This window comes from Pseudopodoces humilis, chromosome 10 (genome assembly GCF_049639895.1).
Source record: "Pseudopodoces humilis isolate 2021_Gansu_Grassland_sample_001 chromosome 10, ASM4963989v1, whole genome shotgun sequence".
NCBI lineage: Eukaryota > Metazoa > Chordata > Aves > Passeriformes > Paridae > Pseudopodoces > Pseudopodoces humilis.
Genome location: NC_142209.1, coordinates 30889091 through 30912639, shown reverse-complemented (window position 1 = coordinate 30912639; position 23549 = coordinate 30889091). Strand labels below are relative to the sequence as shown.

The window sequence follows — 23549 nt, the reverse complement described above, 5'->3', positions numbered from 1 at the left end:
CAGTTTGCTTTTGCTCAATACTCCAGTGGTTTTTTCCAATGAGATTTTTCTGTCTCTCCTTGTTTTTTGAGGAAAGTCGAACCCACTTGCAGGCAGAATGTGAGAGGTTGGCACTGTCAGCAGTTCTGATGTCTCCCGTGCTGGAAACACACACAGAGCACAGCTGTGGAATGGAGGGATTGGCTCAGGTTTTAGCTGATGTTGGAAGCCTCACGCTGTATTTTTAATTACTGAAGGTATGAAGTCACTGTTTACCAGCTTATTATGGACTCCCTTATTCACCCCAGAAATGGAAACAAGGCATTACTCACAGGAAGGGCTCTGGGAAAGCTGGTGTTTGTAGGGAATCCCAACAGTGGGATCACTTTACACTTACACATTCTTGAGAATGGGGTTTTTTGTCCCTCTATCAACAGAACTTCCCTACAGCAAGCAGATTTGTCAGCATGGAGTGGAATTCCTCCCTCCTAAATCCCAGGTTCCTGCTTGTGTGCTGGGGCTGGGATGTGGCCTTGCACACATCCAGAGGCTTGCTCTTCTTAGATCCAGCTTTGCTCAGATTTTATCCATACTTTTGTTGTAAAGAAAATGTTTCCTTACAAAACCCAATATAAAATCATTCATCAGTGGCCTTCAGCACACGCGTGCCCTTTGTCCTCAGATGCCAAAGTGCTGTTCCATGGATGTCAGTCCATGTGGGATAACCTTGGCAGGGAGACCCAGTGAATTAATTTTTAATCACAGAATCCCAGGATGGGTTAAGCTGGAAGAGACCACAGTGGCTCCTCTGGTGCCACCTCCCTGCTCCAGCAGGGACATCCCAGAGGACAGGATTGTGTCCCAGTGGTTCTGGAATATCCCCAGAGAGGAGATTCCACAGCCTCTCTGGGCTCTGCTCAGGGCTGGGCACTGCCCAGGGCAGAAGTTCTGCCTCCTGTGCAGGGAGAATTCCTGAGATCCATCCCGTTCCTCTGGTGCCATTGCTGGGCCCTGCTCTGCCCTACCTGCACCCAGGGACATCCAGGGACAGCCAGGGACATCCAGGGACATCCAGGGACAGCCAGGGACAGCCAGGGACAGCCAGGGCTGAGGGCCCCTCTCAGCTGGGGCTCCTCTCCAGGCTGAGCAGCCCCAGCTCCCTCAGCCTCTCCTGGGCACCGAGATGCTCCAGGCCCTTCCTCAGCTCAGGAGCTCCTGTCCCTGCTGTGCTGAGGATCCAGAGCTGGACACACATTCCAGAGGTGCCTCCGGGGCTGGGCACAGGGGCAGGATCCCTCCCTGAGCGGCTGGGAATGCTCTGCCCGAGGCACCCCAGGATCCCCCTGGGCACTGCTGCTCAGGGACAGCTCGTTGTCCCTCAGGATCCCCCTGGACACTGCTGCTCAGGGACAGCTCGTTGTCCCTCAGGATCCCCCTGGACACTGCTGCTCAGGGACAGCTCGTTGTCCCTCAGGATCCCCCTGGACACTGCTGCTCAGGGACAGCTCGTTGTCCCTCAGGATCCCACTGGACACTGCTGCTCAGGGACAGCTCGTTGCAGCACCTGCAGGTCCTTCCCCAGAGCAGGTGCCCCCCGGCCTGTGCCGCGCCTGGAGCTATTCCCCGGTGCTGAGGTGCTGCAGGCAGCGCAGCCGGGCAGTGAGCACTCCGCTCCCCTATGGATCAGCCGCGTGCTGCGGGATTATTCCCGGTTATTCCCCGGGAAAGGCGCCCCCGGATCCGGGGAAGGCGCCCGGGAGCGGCCCCACAGCGCGCGGAGCGGGGCGCCCCCCAGCGGGCAGGCGCTGCCTGTGCAGGGCGGGCCCCGCCCCAGCGGCAGCCAATGGGAGGGCGCGGGGGCCCCGCCCCGCCGGCGCCGCAGCCAATGAGGAGGCGCGAAAGTCCCGCCCCGCCGAGCCCCCAGAGCGCTGAGGGCCGGTCCGACAGAGCCGCGGCCATGGCAGGCAAGGGGACGGAGGGGTTTCTGCCGCCTTTCAAGCACTTCGCCACTGATGCCATCCACGCCGGCCAGGAGCCCGAGAAATGGCGCTCCGGGGCCGTGGTGCCGCCCATCTCGCTCTCCACCACCTTCAAGCAGCGGGCGCCCGGCGAACACGCGGTGAGTGCGGCCGCCACCGGAGCACCGAGCCCCGCGCGGGGCACTGAGTCACCCACGGGGACAGCGAGCCCTTCTCCGGGCTTGGGCACACCCGGGGGGCCACGAGCATCCGGCGTTCCGGCCGGGGGTCCGTGAGGCGGCAGGTCCGGGGAAGGGGAGGCAGCTCCCGGTGCCGGTGTTTCCCCACGTGGCAGCTCCCGGGCAAACGCGAGCATCTCGTTCCGCTGGGAGCGGGGCTCTCGCCAGGGAGGCGGTGGAGTCTCCTCACTGGGGACATCCCAGAGCCGCCCGTGCCCTGTGCTCGGGGATGGCCCTGCTGAGCAGCGATGGGAGCGGAGGAGCCGCTGTGCTCCCTTCCAGCCGGACCCAGCTGGGGTTCTGTGCTCCCACAGCGGCCGGGGGTCGGGAGAGGCTGGGATGAGGTTGGGATGAGGTTGGGATGATTCCCGTGTGAAAGGCGGGGAAAAGGGAGCAGGGATCGCTTGGATGCTGTCCCAGGGACTGCCCGGAGCCGGGAATCTGGGAGGTTCTCCCTGCCCTGCACCCGCCCCAGTGCCCGGGCAGAATTCCTGCTCCACTACGCACACTTTATATAAGAGCCTGCTTCATTTTCCCTTCCAAACCAAAGGAATATTTCCTAAGGATTTTGCGGGTGCCCCGTAGAAAGTGCTGGAAAGGTTTGCATTAAACTGCTGAATTTCTGACGGGACGTGGCACAAAGCTGCCATTTCTCAATCAGCACCTGCTCTAAACTCGAGCTGTGCTGGTCAGGCAGGGGGAATTTGCCTTGTGATTCCTCATTCCACACAGAATCCCAGCTGTGCTGAGGAAGCCCTCATGAGGAGTCACGCTGCTGTATCCACATCCTGATGACAGGATCCATGTTCTTGCCGGGAGCTCTGCCAGAGTGATCTGCAGGATTCCTGACTATGAGGAAGTTGTCATTAAAGAAAAATCCTAAAAGCAGGCAAATCCCAGGGTGCTCAGCAGGTTCTTTTGGTAACAACTGCATCTATGCATGCATGAGTGGTATTTTCCTTATTAAATTCCCCCAGAATTTGCATTAAAGCTGTGGCACTGAGAAATGTGTGGCTTCTCAAGAGCTGACCAGAGGATTTGGCCAGTACCCTATGGCTGTGATGGAGACGGACACATTTTTCCTGAGAATTCCCTCCAGAGAGGCTGTGGAGTCTCCCTCACTGGAGATATCCAGACATGTCCAGACAGGATCCCGTGCCCTGTGCTCTGGGATGGCCCTGCTGAGCAGGGAGTGGGACCAGGGCACCCTCATGGTCCCTTCCAGCCTGAGCCAGCCTGAGGATGGCTGGACTGTGCAGCCCAAGCCCTCTCTCCCACAGTGGCCACAGGTGGATGTCTGGGGAAAAGCAGGACAATGTGGCTCCTTGCCCCAGTGCATCCCAGGCCCCTTTTCCCGGCAGGGATGCCTGGCTGGATGCCTGGCACCCTCCTGCTCTCTGGGAGGAGCTGAGTGCCTTCAGCCAGGGCTCTTTAAGGAGCCTAGAACAGATTTTCCCGGTGCTCTCTCTGATGTTTGTTTCCTATTCCCACCGCAGGGTTATGAATACATCCGGTCTGGGAACCCCACTCGGGATTGCCTGGAAAAGGCTGTGGCCGCCCTCGATGGAGCCAAATACTGTGAGCACCTCATGGGTGGGACAGGGCTTGGAGCAGCCTGGGACAGTGGGAGCTGTCCCTGCCCATGGCACAGGGTGGCACTGGGTGGGCTTTGGGGTCCCTCCATCCCAAACCATTCCATGATTCCGTGACCACGGCTCTGGCTGTTGGTTGTGGGCAGGAGCAGCTCCAAGGTGGGGAAGAGCCCTGAACTTCTTGTTCAGGAGAGTCCAGCTCCATCCCTGGGTTTGTCTCCTGCTTCCTCACAGTGGCTGATGCCTGAGCTGAGCTGGATCCGTCCTTGTGCAGCAGCACTGGAGGCAGTGGGAGCAGGCAGCCCCCATTCCCAGCCCATTCCAGTCTGTCCCAGTCTGTCCCAGTGTCTGTGCTGTTTCTGTGCTGTGCACATCGAGCTCCTGCTTTCACTGGCTCCACATTCCCAATGAGACAGTGACAGAACAGGTTATTTTCAGAGGCAAAGTGAGGAAGGCCAAGGCAAGTCTGACTTGTTGTGTCACATCAAACACGACCCATCTGCCACTGACTCCTTTCTCCTCAGGCTTGGCTTATTCCTCTGGCTTAGCAGCCCTTTTGAACATCTGTCACCTGCTGAAGACAGGGGACACAGTTATCTGCATGGATGATGTCTATGGAGGTGGGTACAGCACCCTGTGGCTTCAGCCTTCATTGTGCAAGGGATCAAACCTGTCTGTGGCTCTCAGGAGCTCTGAATTCCCGTGTAGGACCTCACTGTTTTTGAAGCCTGTTTTTATCAATGCCCCTTCCACTCACCTCCCCAGTGGCAGAGTGCAGCCAGCTCTGGCAGAGTCCTGCAGCAGGGTGAGCTCGCTCCGATTCCCAGGACAGCCTGGCTGTCCCTGCTGTAGCATTGGTGTCCTGGCTGGGTCACCTGTGTCACTGACCAGCAGAGCTGGCCCTGCTCTGGGCCCTGGCACACAGATCCAGCCTGGGTGTTGTGCAGGGCAGGTTACAGAGCCCAGCCACTGGTGGCTTTTCCCAAGCAATAGCTGGAAAATGAAAGGAATCCCCTTTGCCCTCCCTGGGAATGGTGACTGTTGGCCAGTGAGTTCCCTGTGCTTGTGTACATCCAGTAAAAACACACATTTACTTTTCGTGTCACAGTTCTGCCCTGCCAGGTGACCTCCAAAGTGCAGCTGGATCCTGGAGCCAGCAGGAATCTCTGCTCCTCTCACTCCCAGCCCTTCCCCCACCACTCAATTAATCAGAGTCATTAAGGCAGAGCAGGGGCTCAGTTCTTCATTCAGAGGGGCTCAGGGTGGGTCTGTCAGGCAAAGCCCATTCCCATTAAAGCCTCAGCCTGGGCTGGTTTCTGCAGGGGGGAATTTCATTGTTTCTCCCCTGGTTTGGTTTGTTATAAAGAAAGGGTTTCTCACAAAAGACCAAACATCCCTCAGATGTTTCCTTCAGCTCACAGAATCCATCTCTGTGTTCCATCCCTTCATGCTCAGATGGAGAACTGAGTCCCTGGGGATAACCTTGGCAAAAGGACCCAATCAATTCCTTTTTAATCCAGGCAATATTTCCTGTGTGTGGAAAATGTGAGTGCTGCACATCCACTGATCAGCTGTTGCTGCTGGAATCTTTTAATCTTCCAGGGAAAGGCTTCAAAGACAGGAAGGAATCATTTTTAATGGAATGATGGGAAGCAGTAGCTGGAGTCTTCCCCTTGATTCTTCTTCTCTGTTTAACTTCCTGATCATAAACCCCACATTGATTTCAAGTACTTCCTAAATCACTCTGATCCCATATTCACCTTGTTACTAATTCATATCATTAAATCTACAACAATCTTTAAACTTTGTAAATAAAGAAAATAAAAATGTGCCATTTTTGGTGTGCAGCATAAAACTGTGCCCTCCTGAATGCATGATGCAAGACAAGAGGCTGGAGAGCAGGGAATGGAAGTTAAGGAAGTTGTTTCATTTTGTCATTTTTGGGTTTTTCTAGGCACAAACAGGTATTTCCAGAAAGTAGCCTCCGAAAATAATTTGAAAGTAATTTTTGTTGACTGCACAAAACCAAAATGCCTGGAAGCTGCAATTACACCAGACACCAAGGTAAGGGAGAGGGAAATGGGTTTTAAAGGGGTGTTAAATTGTTTTATCCTTGCTCCTGTTGAGTTTGGGGCTGTGTCAAGCTGAGGGTGCAGCTCGGGGCACAGCTGGACCCACCATATCCCACTGTGCTGCCTCATGGAAAACATCCTAAGAAAGGCAAAAACCCCGGAGAGAGAGAGCAGGGAAAAGGGAAAAGGGGAGAGAGAGCAGGGGAAAGGGGAGAATGAAAAGGGGAGAGAGAGCAGGGAAAAGGGAAAAGGGGAGAGAGAGCAGGGGAAAGGGGAGAGGGAAAAGGGGAGAGAGAGCAGGGAAAAGGGAAAAGGGGAGAGAGAGCAGGGGAAAGGGGAGAGGGAAAAGGGGAGAGAGAGCAGGGAAAAGGGAAAAGGGGAGAGAGAGCAGGGAAAGGGAAAAGGAGAGAGAGAGCAGGGGAAGGCCGAGTTCGGAGCCGGAGCTGCTCGGTGACGCTGGGTGGGAGATCCCCTGCCCCAGGGGAAGGGAACTCCGCTGGGAAAGGCTTTGGGAAAAGGCTCTGTCCCGGCTGTGTGAGGCCTTCTCCAGCTGGGATGTGCTGGGATGGCTGAAGCCCGGCTGAAGGGAAACCTCCCTGAGCTCGGAGGAGCCGGCTGGAGCCTCCCCTGGCTGTGGCGGGGCCGCTGCCCGTCCCCAGCACACCAAGCCCGGGGAGCTGGCACCTCTGGGCTCCAGAGCCCCTGGGACTCAGCCCAGCACTGGCAGCTCTGACCTGGCCATTTCTGGGTTTGTGCAGCTGGTTTGGCTCGAGACCCCCACCAACCCCACGCTGAAGGTGATCGACATCCAAGCCTGTGCAGACGTGGCACACAGGCAGCCGGGGGTGCTGCTGGCAGTGGACAACACCTTCATGTCTGCCTATTTCCAGGTGTGTCACCTGCCCCAGGGCAGGTGGATGGGGAAAGGGATTGGAAAGGGATTGTATCAGATCTATTTCCCAGGAGACCAAGCAAAGGCTTGGTGCTGTAGGTGTAAAGTCACCCTTTTTGCAGAGTGCCAAGTGCCTGTTCAGGGCACTGTGATCTTGCTGAATTAAGAGAACTCTGCAGAAAGTGTTAATGCTTAGCTTAAGCAGCTCTGCAGTTGGCCTGGAACACAGCAGCATCCTCGAGATTTCCCCTGCAATGTGTTACTCACTTCAGAATTCCAAATTTCCTCCAAAAAGGGCTGTGTGGAAGAACACAGGGTGCTGGTTAATGTGTGTGGAGCAGCCTGGTGTGGAGGGAAAGCCAGTGCTAATGATTAATTGGTGTGAGCAGTAGCTGAGGCACCACACTGGGCTAAGAAAAGGAGAATTTTACAGTGATCTGTCCATCAATATTGAGGGTAAAAGGCCCTTTCCATGATGGTTCTGCTGGGCATCTCCACATTCCCTGCATGGGAGTCTGTGTTCAATGTGGCAGCAGCAGTCTTTGCATCTGCCTGCTTTGTTCCATTTTAACAGTGATGCCCCTCACTCTTTAGAATGTGTTGATATCATGTGCAAAGTCCCTTAATTAGTGATTGATTAGAAATCTGGCACTGCTCACCAGCTCTTGCCCATCCGTGTCCTGGTTTGTGCCACTTCAGGGGCTGCTGGGCAGAGAGCTGGGAGGTGAGGGGAGAGAGCTGCCAAGGGAACCTCCTTTCCTCCTGTCCTCGGCTCCTGCAGGGCAGGCTCTCCAACACCTGGAAAACAAAGCAGTTCTTTGCTTTGCAGTAGAGTCCTTCATTTCCCATGGAAATGCACTTTCTGGGTGAATGCCATGATTTGTCCCTGCCTCAGCTGAGCAATAGAACTGGTTTTTCCCAGCTGTGCACTGTCTGTGGATGTGCTCACTCTCTTCTCTCCCTGGAGCCTGTGGGAGCTGCAGCAGTGCTTTTAAATCCCATTTTCCTGTGCTTACCTTGAATTCAGAGTGCCTCCCTGTGCTGCTGCTTTTAGCACATGTTCTCTTGTCATCTTGTCAGGTTTCTGTGTTTGTTCCAACACTTATTTTTCCTGTGTAAGCTCCCAGCCCTTGGAATGGCTGGGAATGAACCTGAGTGCACCCAAACTTGAGTTAAACTTTTCTTTCAGCGTCCTATGTCCCTGGGGGCTGATATTTGTGTGTCTTCTGCAACCAAGTACATCAATGGTGAGTCTGAGAGTTGAGCACATCCTTAGGGCAGGGTTAGATGGGAGATTGGGAAGGAATTCCTGGCCAGGAGGGTGGGCAGGCCCTGGCACAGGTGCCCAGAGCAGCTGTGGCTGCCCCTGGATGCCTGGAATGTCCAAGGCCAGGCTGGGCAGGGCTTGGAGCAGCCTGGGGTGGTGGGAGGTGTCCCTGGGGGTTTGTGGCAGGACCCTGGAGCAGCTGGAGTGGCTGATCCCATTCTTGTCCCCTGTCATTTGTAGGGCACAGCGATGTTCTCTTGGGCCTGGTCTCTGTAAACCGGGATGATCTCTATGAGAGGCTCAAATTCCTGCAGAACTGTAAGTCCAGACAGGGAATTCCTGACAGGAATCCTGTTCACATCCACAGCTCCTGCTGGGGAGGGTGTGCATGCACACAAGTGGGAAATCTGCCTGGGAATGTGACTTGAATGGGCAGAACTGAGTAAAGTGCAATTAAAAATCCTCCAATAAAAACTCCACTAAGGAAAAACTCCAATGAAAGGAGAGACATTGGTCTCCACTTCCCAGGCACTTCAGGGGAGCACTGAGGTCTATCCTGAAACCCTTGAGGTGCCCAGCTGCAGTTTGGGGGGTTTGAAACTCACTCACCCATCAGGGTGTGCCTAATGCAGGATTTTCTGTTCTCTCTTGATTCCAGCAAATTTCCTCCCTCTTGTCAGGAATAAATTCCTGTCCAGGGTTGTGCCCTCAGCAGGGAAGGTCACTGTGCCAAATAAATGTAATCCTTGAGGCCTGAGCTTATTAATTGGCCTCATTAATTGTCTCCCCAATGTGGGAGATGAGGAACAGAGATTGCCTCGGGTGACTTCCCACTTGTTCTAAGCTCAGGAATGCTGGAGATGAGGGTGTGTTTGACTTTGCTGAATGCAAAACACCAACGTTGCTGTGGAATTCTGTGGAATTCTATTCCCATTCCCACAGCCCTGGGAGCTGTCCCCTCTCCCTTTGACTGCTTCCTCTGCAACCGGGGGCTCAAGACTCTGCACATCCGGATGAAGCTGCACTTCCAGAACGGCCTGGCTGTGGCCAAGTTCCTGGAAACCCATCCCCGGGTGGAGAAGGTCATTTACCCAGGTGGGTGGGCAGGGATTTGGGAGCATCCCAGGGCAGGGGTTTGGGAGCAGTGGTACCCCGTTCCTGGGGCTGGGTGCCCAGCTCTGCACTGGAATTTACTGGGAATTCTCCCAACTCTCCCCATTCCAGGGTTGCCTTCCCACCCCCAGTACCATGTGATGCAGAAGCAGTGCACGGGCTGTCCTGGGATGATCACCTTCTACATCAAAGGGAAAAAAGAAAATGCCATTGCCTTCCTCAAGAACCTGAAGGTAAAGGAATAAAATCACCCTCAGAGGGAGCTGAACCTGCCCCGTTGAGGGGAGGCTGGAAGTGGCTTTTCCTGCCGAGTGCTGTGTGTGTGCCCCTCTCAATCCATGGATAATTTGTCCATGGGGGTTAATGAGAGGGAACAAAGGGACACCTCAGCCCCTTGGAAGTGTTTGTTTGCTCCCAGAGTGAGGGTGGCCAGCTGAGCCCAGGAGCTGCTGCTGACAAAGGGCTTTCTGCAGCTGGGCAGCTCTGCTGGGCTGTTGCAAAGTGCCCTCAGGAGGGAGGGAGAGCCACTGAGGAAAGCCCTGACTCGTGGGGCAGAGAGGGAGCCCCTGGCTCTGCGAGTGCCTGCTTGGGTCCTTGGTCCAGCCTGTGCTGGTGTTTGGCCAGGTTGGCTCTGCCCATGCCCTGGGAGGTGTTTGTGCCCTGAGCTCTGCTTAATTCGCACCTGCCCTGGTGTTTCTGCTGCTTGGTCTTGGAAAAACAACCAGTGACGAGTGGCAAAGGTGAATTAGAACTTCCTTCTCCTCCCTGCCCTCCTGGCCAGCTGAAGTCATCCCCTGGAAAGGAGTCCTCTGAAAATGGGATTTGCCCACAAAATATCCTTTGATGTGAGGGAGAGGATTGAATCCTGGCCCAGGAGATCTGCTGGCTTTGGCAGGAGCTGTCAGGGATGTGCCCAGGAGGAGGGGGATGGCTATCCAAGCCCTGTGACTTGGACAGCATCACGTTGTCACTGGGGTGGTAGGAAAGTCATTCCACAGAATCCCAGACTGCTCTGGGTGGGAAGAGACCTCAAAGCTCACCCTATTCCACCCCTGCCATGGACAAGGACACCTCCCCCTGTCCCAGGTGGCTCCAACCCCTCCAGCCTGGCCTTGGACACTCCCAGGGATGGGCCAGGATGAGTCTGTTTTCAGTCTTAGCTCTTACCTGCCAGATGTGAACTTTATTCCCTAATTACAGCTATTACACTTTAGAATATAAAAGTTATTATAGAAAAGCTTGGGGAAAAGAGGTCCCTCAACTTTCCTTTTTCCTCCAAGTCCTTGAAGAGGTCCCAGCCCCGGGGCTGCCGGAGCTCCAGGAGGGTTTGGACAGCGCTGCCAGGGATGCTCAGGGTGGGAATGTTGGGGTGTCTGTGCAGGGCCAGGGGCTGGATCAATGATCCCTGTGGGCAACTCAGGATATTCCCTGATTCCATCAGCTCTCTTTCAGTGAATCCATAACCTCCTGAGGAGATAAAGAATTTTGTACGATTTAATATGAACCAACTAACAGCTGTTTATTGTGGTTTTAAACATTGTTTATATTTACTTTTTATCATGGTTTATACGGTCATGTATTGTTTGATTGGTTGCTTTGCTTTGTTTACTCATTTCCTGTTGGGCAGCTCTATTTTGTCTGCTAGGCAAGCACAAGTCTTTTTTCTTAATCTAATTGGTCAATGCTATAAGCATTATTTTACTTGGTTTGACACCCCTTTGTTTGTTAACAACTGTTCTGCTTCTTTTTTTTTTGCAACATTGCTTTTTTTATCTACAAAGATGACCTTATTCTTTTGTTTCAGAAGGTTAAACTAATTCATTTAGTGAATGCTCATTTTCTCATAAATGTGATCCCACAACTTCCCACTCCTGATAACAACTGCTTTCCCTTTCTCCCACAGGTGTTTGCCCTGGCTGAGAGTCTGGGTGGCTACGAGAGCCTGGCAGAGCATCCGTGAGTTCATCCTTCCCATCATTCCCATCATTTGCAGGAAGTGCTGCCAGGAGCTCTTTGCACCTGTGGGGTCACACGAGTGGCACAGAGGAGGTGTCAGATCCTGCTGCCATTGCAGGGGTGCTGGCAGGGAACCAGCCTGGCTGCTTCTGCCAATAAAACTCCCAAATTCTTGAGATCAATGATGGTTTTTATCCCTGCAGGGCCATCATGACCCACGCCTCAGTGCCTGAGAAGGAAAGGAAAGCTCTGGGAATCACTGACACCTTGATCCGCCTCTCGGTGGGGCTGGAGGATGAGGAGGATTTGATCAAAGACCTGGACCAGGCCCTGGAGGCTGCGGTGAGTGAGGAGCTCCCCTCCAAAAATAATCCCCAATCAACCTTCAGCTCCTCCCAGATGGACCCTGGGCAGTTCCTATGGATTGAGGAGCAGTTGGGATGTCCCAGGCACAGTTCCCATGGATTGAGGAGCAGTTGGGATGTCCCAGGCACAGTTCCCATGGATTGAGGAGCAGTTGGGATGTCCCAGGCACAGTTCCCATGGATTCAGGAGCAGTTGGGATGTCCCAGGCACAGTTCCCATGGATTCAGGAGCAGTTGGGATGTCCCAGGCACTGTTCCCCTTGGATTCAGGAACAGCTGGGATGTCCCAGGGGTTGCAGTGATGGGAATTTCCCTGCTCAGGTCAGGCTGAGGGAGACTCACTCAGGGCTCAGGGTGAGTTTCAGGTTTGTCAGGGAGGAGTTTCAGAGAGGGTAGGAAAGGTTTGTTCCTGTATTTTCTCTTTTTGTGTGTGGTTGTTTTTTACTGGGGGGAATGCTGGGGTTTTCTTATGAGAGGGAAAATTATCATCGGTAACTCCACATATTTCTCTTTGCCAGCACGAAAACAAAATCTAGTGCTAATTTGTGACTTTGATTTATGGGAAGGGAAATAAAAATGTGTGGCTGATAGAGGGGCAGAGCCCAATGATCCCTCCCTTTCCTTCCTGCAGTTTAAATAAACCTTGGGGGTCAAAAAGGAACTTGGAACTGGACATGGCTGTGGACAAGGACACGGAAAACCAAACCTCTCTTGCTTTGCCTTTGGGAATTGCAGCCTGGGTTCCTGGGGCTGTCCCGTGCTGCTGTTGGGCTGCTCTCCCTGGCTGTGCAGGGTGTGCTGGGCACGGCCTGGGCTCTCCCTGGCGAGGTCTGGAGCCAGGAGCTGTGTGGGAGCAGCCGTGGGCACCCCGGGAATGTGATCCCAGTTCTCCCCGCAGAGCTCAGCGTTTCTCCTGCTGCTGCAGATTTGGGGCACAAGGGCTGGTTTGTGCTGCTGCTCTCAGGTCATTCTCTTCTCACCCATCAGCTCAGCTCAGAAACTTGATTGAGCTCAGATTTATTTTAATTAAGTTGGAAATTTGCTGAAGAGCTTTTTCTTCTCTTGATGTTTTATTGAAAATGAAGTGAAATCCAAGACCTGGTAAATAGCAACTTTCTAAAGAGGAGTCTTTGTCTCTTTTAAGAAAAAAAAAATCATGTGCTGTGGGAATGATTGTAATACTTTTAATTAAAATACGCTTTTCCTTTCCTTGCTTGTGTTTTCATTTGCACGTACTCCTTGTGTTCAAAATCACGGGATGGAGTGACCCTGGAACTGTTGGAATTTCCCTGTGGGGAAGGCAGGGGGATGGAGCTGAGGGGAGAGGGGGGGGATGGAGCTGAGGGGAGAGAGGGGAGATGGAGAATAGAAGGACAATTCTGTATTGGCCACAGGCACAATAACCTTCATTGCAGCGAGGGATTAAATCCTGACAGAACCAGAGTGGGGGTGTTCCCACCCAAACCTCCTCATTCCACAGAATCCCAGACTGGTTTGGGTTGGGAGGGACCTCAAAGCCCACCCAGCGCCACCCCCTAGACCTCAGGAGCAGCTCTGACATGAGGCGGGGCCAGCTGTCCCAGCACGTTAATCACTGTTAAGTAACGAACTGGTTTTAATGAATTCCCGTCACTGTTGTTAATCACCGTTGGGTAATTAACACCCGCGCGGTGCTCGGGTCGGGATCCGAACCCGCGGCCTTGAAGCGTCCCGTCCGCCCGGCCCGCCGCGTGACGTCACGTGTCGCGTGCGCCTGTCTCAGCCAATCAGCGGCCGGCGGCGGATTCGAACGGCGGGGCGGCGGCGGCGGCCGTGGGGCGGGCGGCGGGGTCGCCAGGGGGCGCCGTGCTGCGCGGCGTGAGGGGCCGCCATGGCCGGACCGGGGCCGGCCCGGGGACCGGGACCGAACCGCGCCCCGAGGCTGGTGAGCCCCGAGCGGGGCCGGGGCCGGGGCCGGGGCCGTACCGCGCCACGAGGCTGGTGAGCACCGAGCGGGGGGAACGGGGCGCCCGTGGCACCCGTGCGAGCGCCGCGGAGCGGGAGGTGGCTCTGCCCCTCGGGATTGCTGTCACGATACGGGCGCGCTGAGGGACGCGCCGCCGCGACATCTGGGTGCTCTGGGACCCCGCTACCTGCTGTCGCGATGGTGCTCGGGGACACTCCCTGCTCGCTGTCACGACACGTGGGTCCCCGGGGGTGCCCCGCCCGATATCGCCACACGGGGGAGCCCCGGGACGCCCCAGGGCTGTCGCGACATTGGGGGTACCTGGAGGCCTCCCACGCCCTGCCCCCTGTCGCGATATTGGGGGTACCAAATTCGCCCTGCCCTCTGTCGCGCTGTGTCGATGCCCGTGCGGGCACTCAGGGCCACCCCCTGTCGCGACACGGGGGCGCTCGGGGTGTCCCGGGGCCGCTGTCGCGCAGCTCCGCGCTCCGTGTCCCCGCAGTGGAACGAGGTCACCCGCTGCTTCCGAGCGGGGATGCCCGTGCGGCGGCACCGGCAGCGGCTCCGCTCGTACGGGAACTGCTTCAGCGCCGCCGAGGCCGCGGACTGGCTGCACCCGGTGCTCCGCAGCCACAGCAGCTTCGGGCCCGACGTCACCCGGCAGCAAACGGTGCAGCTCCTGCGGAAATTCCTCAAAAATCACGTTATCGAGGACATCAAGGGCAGGTGGGGAGCTGAAAACCTGGAGGACAACGGTGCCCTGTACAGGTACTGAGGTTTAAATTGTTCCGTGGTCTCTCAGGGTGAGAATTTGAATGAAAAACGCTCGGGTTTGCGAAAAGAGCTTGCTTTGGATTGAGCAAAGTTAGTTTAAGTTGATTATTAGCATCGCTTTGCTCCTCTGATTTATTTTGCTCCTGTGTGTGTCCATCCGAGGTTTCTGCTGGAATTCAAACTGCACTCCGGTGCTTTGGAGTAAAGCCAGGGTGTTTTGTAGGAGCTGCCTGCTGGGTTTGCTTCTCTTGGACCTTTTACACAAAGTCTGAGTGGGAAACAGAGCCAAAGAGCTCTGAAATGAAAGGTATTGACAGCCCTCTCTTCTCACGTTCTGGCCTCAGGCTGTGCCAACATCTTCAGCTTGACTTTGGCATCAGGAAAAACAGCCCAGAGCTACTTTATCATGTGATAAATTAAATAAAAAAATATCAGTGTTCTCCTTTTTCTAGTGAATCTAATAGAGTCACTCTGGTATGGAATCAGAGGTTTTGTTTTGTCAAGTAATTTATTTGATTACAGATCAATTCTGAATTAATTTAACATCTCTCCCATTCATTACAGGTTTCCTCCAACATCTCCAGTCAAACCTCTACCAAGCCCACCAAGGGAGAACTTGGAAAACTTCCCTGGAGACAAAGGAAAACTTTTTAAACTGCCCAGTTCATCCAAGAGGACTTGGAAAAAACAGGAGTTCCTGCAGTCTCTGGTAATAACTTCTGTTCCTTTCAGCATTGCAGTTGTCTTGTGTTGTTTTTATTGTTTAAAATGTAGTGACACTGCTCTGTTGTGGCATCTTCCTTTAATAAAAATAGTTTGGACTTAAAGGAATTGAGAAATATTAAGAAATAAATTAATATGGGGGGGATATTTTGGTTTGGGTTTTCTTTGTTTTGTCTCAGTGCAGAATTATCCTTGCTAAGGGATTTGAAAGTTTTGGGAGGGCTGGAAGGTGAAGTCCTAGAAATAATCTGCACAACAGGGCCTTGTTGAAGTTTAATTTACCTTTGGGGGACACATAAAAGGCACAAATGGTGTAATTGGTCATCTTTGTGGAGAAGATGGAATGTGTGTGTGGCCCTTGATTCAGCTGAGATTTATGTGCATAAATTCTGAGTTTGGGTTCCAAAAGGAGGATAATGCACACATTAATACATCTGGATTTGAGGTGTTTTACCTTTTAAATTGCTGATTTTGGATTGATCAGGGGTTTTTTTCCATTTCTTTTTAGTTGTGTGCTTCTGTTTCAGTGCTGCAGGTTACTCCCCAGCTCTTGTGGAATTTGATGTTCTACAGAATGCCCTGTTCTAATTCCAATTTTCTCTAACTTTTAATTGCCTTAAGAGGCTTGTTTATCTTACAGTATAAACCACTCATTTTCAGGAAAACTTAGCAAGACCAAAACCTGATTTAACAGAAGTAAAGAAGGAAGACCCACTGCAAAGGAGGGAAATAAGCCAGGAATATGTGCAAGAAACATGGAGAAATATTATCCGGATACAGTAAGTGAGGAATCACACACAGCACCTTCTCATTTAGTAAGAAATAGCCCAATCAATCTTTTGTGGTTGGTTTTTAATTAAGTTAAAACAATGTTTTAAGTTGAATATATTTTCTGTTGTTTACACAGGTTTTCTAATCCGTTTATTAACATTGGATTCTTGCATTTAAGGGATTTCTGATCCTGTACTGGTGCTGAAATATATTTTAAACACCACAGGTGCTCTTCCTTGCTGATTGTTGCTGTTTGTCCCAGGGAAAAGTGTCCTCAGATTCTCCTCCTGGAAGGGAGAAGTTATCAAACAGCGCTTAAACTCTTCAAGAGTTTGTGAATAGATATGGAAAGAACTTGTTTTCCTCCATTCCTCTCAAATCTTTGCTCTCTTCCTGCCCCAGTCTGCAAACCATTTTGGGACTGCCCTCATTGGAGGAGGTTCTGCAGCCAGCCCAGATCATCCCTGAGTTTGTCATGTACAACATGAACAACACCAGCAAGCACGGGGTGGTGATCCTGCAGGACAAAGCAGGTGACTTTTATTTCCCTAGATTTGCTTAAAAATTCTTTATTTATAAACAATAATTACAATAATTAATCTGATTCACAGTCTGTTGTTTATACTTTTCCCCCAAACCACAGCACAGCTCAGGGACCTTAAATCCCATTCCACCCCTGCCAGGGACACCTTCCCCTATCCCAGGTTGCTCCAACCCAGCCTTGGACACTTCCAAGCATGGAGCAGCCAAAATTCCCTTCCCAATATCCCATCTAACCCTGCCCACCTTCAGCTTGAAGTTATTCCCCTTTATCCTATCAAAATTACACGTGTAGCAATGTTTAAAATCAGTTTTAAATGGAATTTTCTGTACTTTGTGTTGTTTAATACATGTAGCCATTATTAGTTGTTAATTGTCTAAGTGATGCATTTATCTGTTTGGATTTCAGAAGACCTCCCTCACTGGGTGCTGTCAGCCATGAAGTGCTTGGCCTACTGTAAGTCACTGAGGAGCTTTTAAGTTCCAGAAACCTCTTTTGAGAGTTGAAAGGGAAATATTTGTGTGTGTGCAATCAGCTGTGATGTTCCAGCTCAGAAACTGGGCAATAGCTGGGGGTGGTTTCCTCTAATGCAGTTTTTCAGGAGTGAAAGGGACTTTGCTTTTCCAGTCCTGGGCTTTTAGCTGGACCAAAACATTTCCTACACTTCTGGGGAGATCAATTTTCTTTGGTTTTTGAACAATCAACTATAAATTAATGAGATGAGTGCCTCTCAAATGAAACCAGAGATAATGAGCTTTTTTTTTCCCCATGTGCTGAGCTTCCTTTTGCTCAAGAAGCTTGAACTCCCTGTGGGAGAATTGGGATCCCTTCACTTGGAAACGAAGGGACATGCCAAGGGTTGGTTATTATTTTGCTGAGGAACCTATAAAGGCCACAGATTAGTTTTTCTTTATTTATTTTCTTAATGTGGAACAGAACTGAGCACAGCTCTTCAGTGGCTGCCTGGAATCTTTTACACTGGTTTTGCTTATAAATTGTGCCAAATACAATATTTGGGGATTGCTGATAGGATTCTTTGCTTGTGAAACAAGAATAAATTTAGGCTGATCTTCAAAATTTTGTTTTATAATGGGATTGTGGAATTTTGGTGTGATTTCCTTTCTTCCCCTCTTTTCAGGGCCCAGGAACAATGACATGAGCCAAGCCACCTACAGTGGCTTTGAGCGGGACGTGTTCAGAACAGTTGCTGATTATTTTCTCAGTCTTCCTGAGCCATTGCTTACTTTTGAATACTATGAGCTCTTTGTTAATATCTTAGGTATGTATGAATTTAGAAAGAGTCAGGGAAGCTCTGAGTTCAGATCAGCTGGGGGACAAATGTGTGATTCAAAGCAGAGCTTGGCCCCCTGATCTGTGTGGGAGCTCCAGTCTGAGGAGGATCATCACTCCGTTCTGTATTAGTGTGAATTAAAATGCAGTTCTGCCTCATCATTTCCCATTTAAATTGCTGTTTCAGCTCACATTCTAAACATTCAATAACAAAAACTTTAAAAGATGTGCTTGTTCTGCCTGCTCCTCACTATTGCAGCGTTGCCTGTCTTTGTTATTGCATGTTGGTTGCAATGATCCTGTTGAATTGCTTTGGGAATGAACTAAAGTCTTCTTAATTAATATCTTAGCTTTGTTGTCTGTCTGCCCAGTTAGCAACTCTCTGAACTGGTTCATTTTCATACCACTTGCATCTTTAACATCTCTCTCATTTCCTGATAGTTATGTGTGGCTACATCCAAATTCCTGATCTGGGCAGTGGAAAACGTTCTGTCCAAGAGGAGAAATGTGACCCTCAGCCTTCAAAAACTCCTCACTTGAACTCTTTCAAGTCCACTGAGTGTCTTCTCCTAAGCCTGCTCCTCAAAGAGCCTGATGAGGAGGAGAAAGGAGGAGCTTCCAGGAGGTTTTCCTCGGAAGAACTGAGTGCCCAAAACCACCGTGGAAAGAAATGGCAGCAGCACAAACTGCCACATCAGCAAGGGAGTGCTGGGAACACGATAGGAGGCAGCTGCCAGAACCTTGCAGGATTCAGGAATGACCAAAAGCCACCTGGAGCATTTAGGACAAGGTGTTACTCCTTGGAAAGAATTGGAGCTGCTGCTTCAAGCGTGTGTAATAGAGGAGGAAGCGGTGCCCTGAGGGGAGGTGGCGTGAGCACCATGGCGAGAGGAGAACTGCCAGAGGAGCACAAAGCGACCTCGCTGCTGGAGCTGGGCTGGCATAGCTCAGGTCAAAGCCAGAGCCACGGCCTCAGGAGAGTGCCTGCCCCATGTCCCGGGGCTGGGGAGCTGGGGGATGGCAGCTCCTGGGGAAAGCTGAGCCTGCTGGGCAGGAGCAGCTCCCGGAGCTGCGGGGCCATCGACAGAGCCAGCGCTGAGACCACGGGGCAGCCACGGCCTCAGCCCCGCGGGCAAGGACGAGCCACCCCCTCCGTGGGCAGCAGGACTGAGGGCTGTGCCATCAGCATCCCCAAGAGACTCTGCAGGAGCAGCACAGCGCTGTCACAACGCCCTGTCCCCCCCTCCCCCTGTGTGCTGGCTGGCACAAGTAAGGGCTCTCTGCAGCATGCGGTACTGCCTCCTTGTGTGGCCTCACTAATCCCTGCTTCCCTCGCCTCTGCCGCTCTTGCTAGGCTTGTGGATAGGCACAGAGCGTGGATTTGTGGGGTTTGTAAAGAAAATCTGCTGCCTAAATTGTTTGAACTGCTGTAGCTGTGCTAACAAACAGTAGTGTGTAGTGTCTTTGGAGAATGAGCTTGATGTGTCAGTAATTGGCCTTTCTGCTCAGGTAAGTGGTGGGGGCAGGAATCTGCACACACCTGCCTGCTGGAGATGTCTTTTTCTGTTCTGTGAATCATTATTGTTTGGGAATAATTAGTGTCATTCCTTAATTGTATTGTGGTCCTAATTGCACCATAATGAAGGAAGTTGAAGATGACCACACAAAGGCCTGTCCATTCTCTTCTGTTACAGCTGATTTCTGTGAAACAAATAATCACATTGAAAAATACAAAACCTGTGATACTGAGGTAAAAATACACTGGAAGCTGCTTCAAATCTTAATGCCAGCTGTCTTTGTGGTTAACTTGTAGATCTCCTGCAGCCTCACCTGGAAAGAATTGCAGTGGAAGCTCTGCAGATCTGCTGCTTGCTGCTGCCACCCCCGAACCGCAGGAAGCTGCAGCTGCTGCTGAGGATGATGGCCAGGATCAGTGGCAATGTTGACATGCCACGGCTGCACGATGCCATGGGCACTAGGTCCTTGGTGAGAGAAGGAAAAGCTCTTTTAAACGCCAATTAAAAGAATGCAGATGAGTCCTCAGAAATCCTCCTGATTTCTCACCCAGCTGCCATTTAGAATGGCAGGCTGGTTTGGGTTGAAGCCCATCTCATTCTGGTTTAAACCTGCTGTGCCTGCAGGTTTTCACCACCTCGCTTGTGTCAAGATGATTGATTGAGGTTTTGATTGGAAGTAGGAAGCAATTCTTTATTCAGAAGGTGGGCAGGCCCTGGGATAGAATTCCCAGAGCAGCTGGGGCTGTCCCTGGATCCCTGGCAGTGCCCAAGGCCAGGCTGGATGGGTTTGGAGCAGCCTGGGACAGTGGGAGGTGTCCCTGCCCCAACCCAAACCATTCCAGGATTCTATTCCACAGTTCTGTGAGGATGTTAATTTTTCTGTAGGTTAAGCCTTTTTCTGCTGTTACCTTTTTAGAATATGTATTTTTAATTGAGAGTGCTGCTCAATTCCAAAGGATTTAATTCAGATGAGGGAACAACAATGACTTTTCCTCCTTGTGTGACCATATTTGGAAGATGGTATTGGAGGATCTGTGCCTCTGTAGAGTGGAGAGGAGGGAAATAAATCCCACAGCTTTATCCACTGAAGTTGTGCTGCACTTTTCCAGCTGATCCAGACGTTTTCCCGCTGTGTCCTGCGCTGTGCAGAGGAGGAGGACCTGGATGAGCTGCTTTCCTCACGCTTGGTCTCCTTCCTGATGGACCATCAGCAGGAAATATTCCAAGTCCCAACTTACCTGCAGGTTGCAGTGTGGGATCACCTCCAGTACATGAAGGCGGCTCAGGTTGGTGCCATGAGAATGGTTCATTAAATTCATTTAATTGCTACTTCTGAAGCTGGGAAAAAATGCAAATTAGCCCAGGACATTTTGAATATGCAGATATTGTTTTGCAGCTTGTGGGTGTTTATTAGGTACTTACTCAAATAGTACAGAATGAGGTGAGTGCATGCTGAGCCCTTTTTCTTTCAGCGCAAACAGGAAAAAGAAGAAATTTGCGCCATCTTGCCAACGTATTCCTACTGCAAACAAATCACTCCTCAGGAGTTTGAAGAACAAAAGGTCTCCACCTCGCAGGCTGCAATGGCAGAGCTCCTGGAGAACATCATCAAGGATAAAAACCTCTCTGTGAAGGACAAAAAGAAAAAGTTAAAACAGGTGAGTTTATTTCATCTGCTCCTGCAGTGCCTTTGTGAGGGAAGGGCTCAGGCACCAGAGCCTGGGGCAGGACAGGAGCTGAGAAATGTTTGTGCTCAAGAGCTCCTGAGTGCTTCGTGTGCTCAGCCTGGGATTTATTTTAAAGATGGTTTTTAATGGAGCCAGGCTGGGAGAGCTGGGGGTGCTCACCTGGAGAGGAGAAGCTCCAGGGAGAGCTCAGAGCCCCTTGCAGGGCCTGAAGGGGCTCCAGGAGAGCTGGAGAGGGACTGGGGACAAGGGATGGAGGGACAGGACACAGGGAATGGCTGCCAGTGCCAGAGGGCAGGGCTGGATGGGATCTTGGGCAGGAATTGTTCCCTGGCAGTGCCCAAGGCCAGGCTGGATGGGTTTGGAGCAGCCTGGGACAGTGGGAGCTGTCCCTGCCATGGCAGGGCTGGGATGAGATGGGATTTAAGGTCCTTTCCAAATGACTCCATAATAACCCAGCCTTTGACTGGCAGCAGTGGTGTTCAAACAATGAAAATATTGTTTTCAATTAAACCAGTATCAACTGACTGTGCTGGAGCTCCTGCTGTCCATTCAGTGATTCCTGATGGAATTGCAGCCTGGATTCCTGTGCTGCACTGGCCATCCAAGTCACCATTAACATCCCATAGGTGGGGTTAAATTCAATAGGTATTAAAAGCAAAAATTTTTGCCTTTAAGAGACCAAATTCTCTCTTGAGAATCCTGGAACATTCTTTTGGTGGCCTTGGCTTTGTGTTTTGTAACATTTACAGTGCTCAAGATTATCTTACACTTCCCTGTCCTACCAACAACTTGTCTCATAGTAAAGCTAAAACACAGCAGTTGTGGCAGGATTTAATCCTGGAGGGTTTTTCTTTCCTTTGGCAAGTCTTTCTGCCCAATGGAATAGTTTTGTACTTGTCCTGGAATCTCCTAAGCAAGTCTTGTGACTCCCATTTGAACAAGCAGCTTTTCGGGGCAGCCACACTTGGCTTTGGTGCCCCTCCTGCAGCTCTGACTTCCGCGGGTGGTGTGGAAACTTTCACTCTAAAAGTGAGTCTGGTTTGGTTCCAGACCATCAAAACTTCTGAATTTAGAGAAGAATGAATGGTTAATTATAATTGATTAAGGCTAGGAGTAAGAAATGATTCACAGCAGCAGGAGAGAAGGGGAGGAAGGAAATGGAGGCCCAAAAATGATCCCAGGACCCAGAGGTGCCTCAGCAGTGCCAGCACAGGGATGGGCACTGCCCTGGGCCTGCTGGGCACATCCTCCTTGATGAGGAATGTTGGGAATTCTTGGGAAAAGCCAAGTCCATGGCACTTTGTAGAGGGTAAGGTCCCAGTTGTGTCCACACCAGAAGTGACACTGGTTTGAATCCGTCAGTGGGAAGGTTTGGCTCGTGTTCAGGTGTATTTACAGCTTCTCATCCCTTCCTGAGGCCTTGCATGGGAAACAGGTAAAATGTCCAAACCACCGCTCTGATTCCAGGTCTTTTCATTTTCATGGAATCAGTGGTAAGCTTTCCTAGGAGAACCCTTCCAAAAGAGGCTGAATCTTGGCTCCCTGTTGGGTAAAACACGTTTATCCAGGGAATTCCTGGGAAGGCAGCTCTGCAGGCACAGCAGGCATGGAATGTGCCCTGGCACAGCTGGAATTTTCTGTGGGATCTGGGATTTTGTTGTCATTGGTGCCCGTGTGTGCTGCAGTTCCAGAAGGAATATCCCCAGATCTACGGGAGCAGGTTCCCAGCGACGGAGGCGGAAGCGCTGCTCCTGGAGAACAAACCCACCATCAAACAGCCCTTGCTGAGCCTCAGGAAAGCCAAATTTCGCAGCCTCAGGTACTGATCTCACCACTCCTGAGCAGTTTCTCCCTGCTGGAAGTCTGAGAGGGAATCACCAAAGGAATTGCTGCGGGAGCTTGGTGGTGGCTGTGCTGCAGAAGGAGGAAATGTTTACATGGACACTGTGCTGGAAGGTGCCAAAATATCTTTTTTTATTGTGCAGATACTTTGGAATAACTTCTAAAAGAAAAAAAAAAAATATTTATCTGTTTACAAATTATTACAATATATTGGAGTAGGAAAATGTGAAAATACACATAAAGCTGTTGTTAACCAAAAATTTATATATGGTTTTTTATGGGAAACTAATGACCTGCCTCCTGTTTTAATCTTTAAGTTTCTGGTTGGGAATTTGTGCCATTATTGTAGCTCTTATGTGTGTGTGTGTTGTGACTAAGTGCCTTTTCTATTCTCAAAATGTTTGTCTTTAAACAAAGGAGCTTCTATGAGTTCAGGACTGGAGAGCCAGTTCACCATAAATAAATGATTATCTCACTCCATAAATACTTCTGTTCATATCATCTGTAAAACCCTCATCAGCTTTTTGATATTTATTTATATTAAAAGACTTGAAGCATATTTCTGATGTTTTCATGGTAAATTCATTTTGGATCTGTTGGTGTGATTTTCAGAATAGGAGTGATGGATGATCCATAAAGTGAGAACAGAATACACTAATTTTCCCTATTTTTTCCAGAGTTATTAATTATGATAAGATAAAGGTTCCCCCCACAGGAGTTTAAATCTGCAGGAATATTTTTGGGAAAGTATAATTAATAATAATTAATCCACTGCATGGCTCTGAGATCCCAAGCCGGTTTGGGCTGGGAGGGACCTTAAATCCCATTTTTCTCCTTGTTTTTAAAGAGGTTTTGTAAATGAGAAACCCAAATTACCCTAATTTTAGCCAATATTAATGATGCCTTAATGTCCTGTGGGTAACTTTGTGCTTTCAGGGCAGGGGGCAGCTGTAACCAACCTCCTCCAGCACTCAGCACCTGCCTGAACTTGCTCCCAGTGCTTCGCACCCCATTCCACGTTGCAT

At 51.1% G+C, this 23549-nt stretch overlaps 2 protein-coding genes across 3 annotated transcripts; both read left to right on the top strand.

The window, feature by feature from the left end:
• The first annotated feature begins 1905 nt into the window (after positions 1-1905).
• CTH (cystathionine gamma-lyase) lies at positions 1906-12642 on the top strand. The gene is made up of 12 exons (XM_088060674.1): positions 1906-2098; positions 3673-3754; positions 4293-4388; positions 5723-5832; positions 6599-6730; positions 7922-7979; positions 8240-8317; positions 8942-9094; positions 9224-9345; positions 11016-11068; positions 11272-11410; positions 12065-12642. Exons 1-12 carry the CDS (start codon positions 1937-1939, stop codon positions 12071-12073), a joined length of 1194 nt encoding a protein of 397 aa, XP_087916800.1. The 5' UTR covers positions 1906-1936; the 3' UTR covers positions 12074-12642.
• A 1043-nt stretch (positions 12643-13685) lies between these two features.
• DEPDC1 (DEP domain containing 1) lies at positions 13686-23083 on the top strand. Of its 2 annotated transcripts, XM_088060177.1 has the most exons (11): positions 13686-14146; positions 14717-14861; positions 15536-15654; positions 16049-16179; positions 16596-16643; positions 17326-17466; positions 17919-18746; positions 19291-19463; positions 20104-20280; positions 20467-20652; positions 22368-23083. In XM_088060177.1, the coding sequence occupies exons 1-11, from the start codon at positions 13779-13781 to the stop codon at positions 22506-22508; spliced, it is 2457 nt and encodes an 818-aa protein (XP_087916303.1). In that variant the 5' UTR covers positions 13686-13778; the 3' UTR covers positions 22509-23083. The 2 variants fall into 2 exon arrangements, with proteins under 2 accessions (XP_087916303.1, XP_087916304.1); XM_088060178.1 differs by lacking the exon at positions 17919-18746 and having other exon boundaries at positions 13688-14146.
• The last annotated feature ends 466 nt before the right edge of the window (positions 23084-23549 follow it).